The 3910-nt window shown below is 40.2% G+C and overlaps 1 protein-coding gene across 1 annotated transcript; it reads right to left on the bottom strand.

The window, feature by feature from the left end:
• LOC107640034 (protein starmaker-like) lies at positions 1195-2994 on the bottom strand. Its single transcript, XM_016343583.1, has 4 exons — positions 2923-2994; positions 1922-2669; positions 1684-1835; positions 1195-1323 (listed from the first exon to the last, which is right to left on the bottom strand). The coding sequence occupies exons 1-4, from the start codon at positions 2992-2994 to the stop codon at positions 1195-1197; spliced, it is 1101 nt and encodes a 366-aa protein (XP_016199069.1).

Below are 3910 nucleotides of genomic sequence, written 5' to 3'. Positions count from 1 at the left end.
CGTACGTAATTTGTGACGGTCTCTAGCTGATTATATTTCATTATTTGTTCGTAAACCACCATAGGATATAATAAATTATGATTGTGTGTATTTAAATATAATATGCTATATTCTATAGTGGATTATATTAAATCCTAAGTCGTAGTAAAATGTAGAAGTTTGAGTTAAATATCAAATTCGTCCCTGAAAAATACTTCGATCTCCATATTAGTCCTCGAAAGATAAAGTTAATCAAAAGAGTCCCCGAAAGTTACCTATGTTAATCACGTTTGTCCTTTCGTTAATTCTCTTGGTGACCTGGCTAACGTCTGCTGACGTGTGTCGTTAGCTTCCAACGTGGAAGAGGCCAACGTGTCATAACCTATTGCTGACAAGGTAACTTTGGCAAAACAGTTCAAATCAGTCCCTAATTGTTTGAAACCTAATTCTAAATTCGACGATAAATACGTCCCCTTCAGCAATCAGAGGGCCATATGCCTGGGTTCGTGTTGAAATTGCTGGTTTGGGGCGACGATGGAGGCAGGAAATGGAGGCCGTGGTGGTGGTGTGTCGTTCTTCTCGAACGGCAGTAATGGTTCCAGCGCGTCAATGTGAACCAGGAGGAAAACCCATGAGGAATCATGTTTCTGTGGGTTGAAGGCTGCGATAAGAAAATCTGGGATAGCAGAGAACCCACATAGACTATTCCGTGCATGTCCAAGGTACCGGGTGAGTGTTGTGTAAGAAGTTAAGGGTTTTTCATGTTGTTTTGTGTTTTGGGGTTTTATTTAATTTTTTATTTTCTGATTTTTGAATTTGCAGAAGGGCAGTCACTGCAACTACTTTAAGTGGGTTGAGGATGATGAGTATGAAGGGGTGGGCGAAGGTGGAACAAAGAAAAATTATGGGGCTGAGTTGCAGGTTGATAGTGACTGTGATGAATGGAGGTTGAAGGTGGCATGGAGACTGGGCAGCTTGGAAGCTGAAGTAAAAGCATAGAAAATGTTAATAGTTTTCCTGTTTGTGGTAGTTGTGGTTAATGTCTCCTTTGTAGTTTGTTATCTCGTTCTAAGTAAAAGAAATTCTGTTGATATGTCATGGTGTAATGAGTTGAATCCCTTGAATGAGAATAGATATTGCATTTGGTTTTTTAAGATGAAGACAACAGAATCCAATTGAATCCCTTGAATGAGAATAGATGTTGCATTTGGTTTTTTAAGATGAAGACAACAGAATCCAATTCAAAGTTTCCAAACCAAATCGAATCACTATTACAGTAAGATGTACTAAGGAATGGACATAATCATTAGTCAAAGTACTCTTAAACATTGAGTAGTCAAAGTACTGTTAAACATTAAGTTGCCATAGAAGACTAGATGTCACATTGTCTTAAGGACCAAAATAAAAATATTTAACATGAGGATACAGACCACAGCAAAGTCATAAGCTTTTACTCAGGGTCCAGGTTTGGGTTGCAGCTCTATTTTTCCTCCTTCTTGGACAAGTGTGACTATCTACTAGTGTCTTAATTTGCCAAGATCCATCTTGTTTATTACATGCACAGTATACTACCCATGGACAATCTTCAGATTTACAGACAGCCCTAACTCTAACCTTGTCATTTTTTTAAAACAAAATATTTCTACCCCACTGGATTGTATAATCCCTAGTTGCTTGCATGAATTCATACTTGGACTTAAATACCATATTGACCTCAAATTTCAACTGTCCAAACTTTGTTTTCTCATTGAACTGAGGGTATACAGCTGGTGATTCTTCATCAGACTCCAACACCTTATCAGAATCCTCTGAATGCCAGGAGTCAACATCTGAGGCACCATCACTATCTTCTAAATCTGGTAACAAAAATTTCACAACATAAGCTACCATGACATTTGCAAAATAGTTCAAAAAACAAGTAACCCTAATGAAATTAACATACCAGACTCAGAGCTTTGTTCATCTTCAGACCCCTCATAGTTGGAATCATCAGTGTCTATTTCTTTATCAGCTAATCTTTTCTTAGGGGGCTTGTGCTTCTCTCTGACTTCAGACTTGCTGGCCCTTTCTCCACTTCTTTTTCTGTTACCCGAGTCACTGTCACTGTCACTGCTATAGAGGTTGTCTCCTACAACTTTTGGAGGCCTATAGAGTTCATCGTCAGTACTCTCATAAGGGTCATGAGAGTTAGTGTCATCTTCCTGGAGGGGAGCTTCCTTCACTTCTCTTCCAGATCTTGTGACTCTGCAGCCACTGCTACTTTGTTTATCCTTTGCCCCTTGTGAATTATTGGCTGCCTCTGCTGGTGAATTTGATTGAGGTGGGACTGATTTGGCCTGATAACTGGTCTTCTTGGCCTGAGGATCAGGCTTCATGGGCTGAGTTGTTGTCTTCTTGGGCTGAGATGTTGTCTTCTTAGGCTGATGGGCTGGTTTATTGGGCTGAGACATGGGCTTCACCTTTGGTTGGTTGGGCTCAGATATGGGCTTTATTGTTGGATTGGGCTGTGACTTGGGCTGTGAGGTTGTTCTGTTGCGGTGAGAGGTTTGCTTGTTGGACTGAGGATCAATTGTTGTGGGTTTCTTCATAGGTTGGGAACTGCACTTCTTAGCTTCGAAATACTTCCCCTGTTTCAACCTTTCTGCTTCCACATTCACTACTTCCTCCTCAATCTGGTCTACTATACAAGGCTAAAAAATACAATTCTCCAGGTAGATATTGATCAGATTGTAGTTTCTCCTGCAATCCTTGCACATGGCAACCAAGTCTGCGTCTATGACTAAGTTTCTCAACCCTAATGAAAGGGGAACTCCAGGATCTTTCCACCAACAGTTTCCAGCTTCAATGTAACCCAACTCCCTATAATAACCCCTTACAAAGAAGACATCAAGCATGTCTCCTTCAACCCCCCATCAACACCTCTGTATTATCGGGTTCATATACCATATCTCCTTCCGCATTCTTCTTAAACAATCCACCATGGTGAAACACAAAGGTCATCGGAGGACCTTCCATCTACAATCAGAAAAAAGAAAACATCCTTAGCCCACACAGATTGCCACTGGCTATTCTCAATCATAACACAACAAACCCTAACCCCAAAACAAACATGCAACAATGAAAAGTAACCCTCATTAAAATGAAAGACCCATAACTCAATATCATCACAATGGCAGTCAAATCAATGTATTCTGACACTTCAAAAATAGTCACACAAACCCTTAGCCTCCTCAAACCCCTACCTGTAATCAGACAGACATACAGAACGCCATCCCTAAGTCATCAGGCTACAAACTGACTTCAAAAAAAGGAAAAAACTTTAATGCTTACCTCTAACCGTCACGATTGCTTCTTCCACAATCAATGTTGCTAACAGAGCCGATGACCTCTGTTCTCAGTAACACCACCTACTCGGCTTTGATCGTCAACCAACAATGAGAAACGTGGATGGCGACGTTCGAATGCAAGGTGAAGGGGTTAGGGCATGGCTTGAGGGAGACGAAACATTTTGGAGCCAAACATGGAGATACTTGGTATGGAATCGAGTGACAGTCTACAACGTTTTGAATCCACTCTGCCCACAAAACGACACCGAATTATGTCTATCTGGACATTCACTCAAAACGGCGTCGTTTTCCTTCTCTGCCAGCGTGGCAGTTAACGTCCCACGTGAGCAAACGTTAGCCATGTCATCAAGCAAATTGACGGAAGGACGAACCTGATTCAGTCGTGTATCTTTCGGGGACTCTTTTGATTAACTTTATCTTTCGGGGACTAATATGGAGATCGAGGTATCTTTCAGGGACGAATTTGAGTATTAACTCGTAGAAGTTTACATGGAGTTAATTTAGGACACAAATATAACATATTTTAAAAAATTGTATTTATATAAATTTAATTTTTAAATAATTAATTTATATAAATTATCCTT

The sequence above is a fragment of the Arachis ipaensis genome, chromosome B05, assembly GCF_000816755.2.
Source record: "Arachis ipaensis cultivar K30076 chromosome B05, Araip1.1, whole genome shotgun sequence".
Lineage (NCBI taxonomy): Eukaryota > Viridiplantae > Streptophyta > Magnoliopsida > Fabales > Fabaceae > Arachis > Arachis ipaensis.
Note: the sequence above shows the minus strand (reverse complement) of the source record. Positions and strands in the feature narration are given on the sequence as shown.

Excerpts from the sequence above, each read along its gene's own strand:
- LOC107640034 (XM_016343583.1), bottom strand. The coding sequence starts at position 2,994 with ATGGAAGGTCCTCCGATGACCTTTGTGTTTCACCATGGTGGATTGTTT. Across the intron at positions 2,670-2,922 it reads AGAATGCGGAAGGAGATATG|CCTTGTATAGTAGACCAGAT; the intron begins GTATATGAACCC and ends TGTATTTTTTAG. Across the intron at positions 1,324-1,683 it reads TGAAATTTGAGGTCAATATG|TACTTTGACTACTCAATGTT; the intron begins GTATTTAAGTCC and ends AATGTTTAACAG.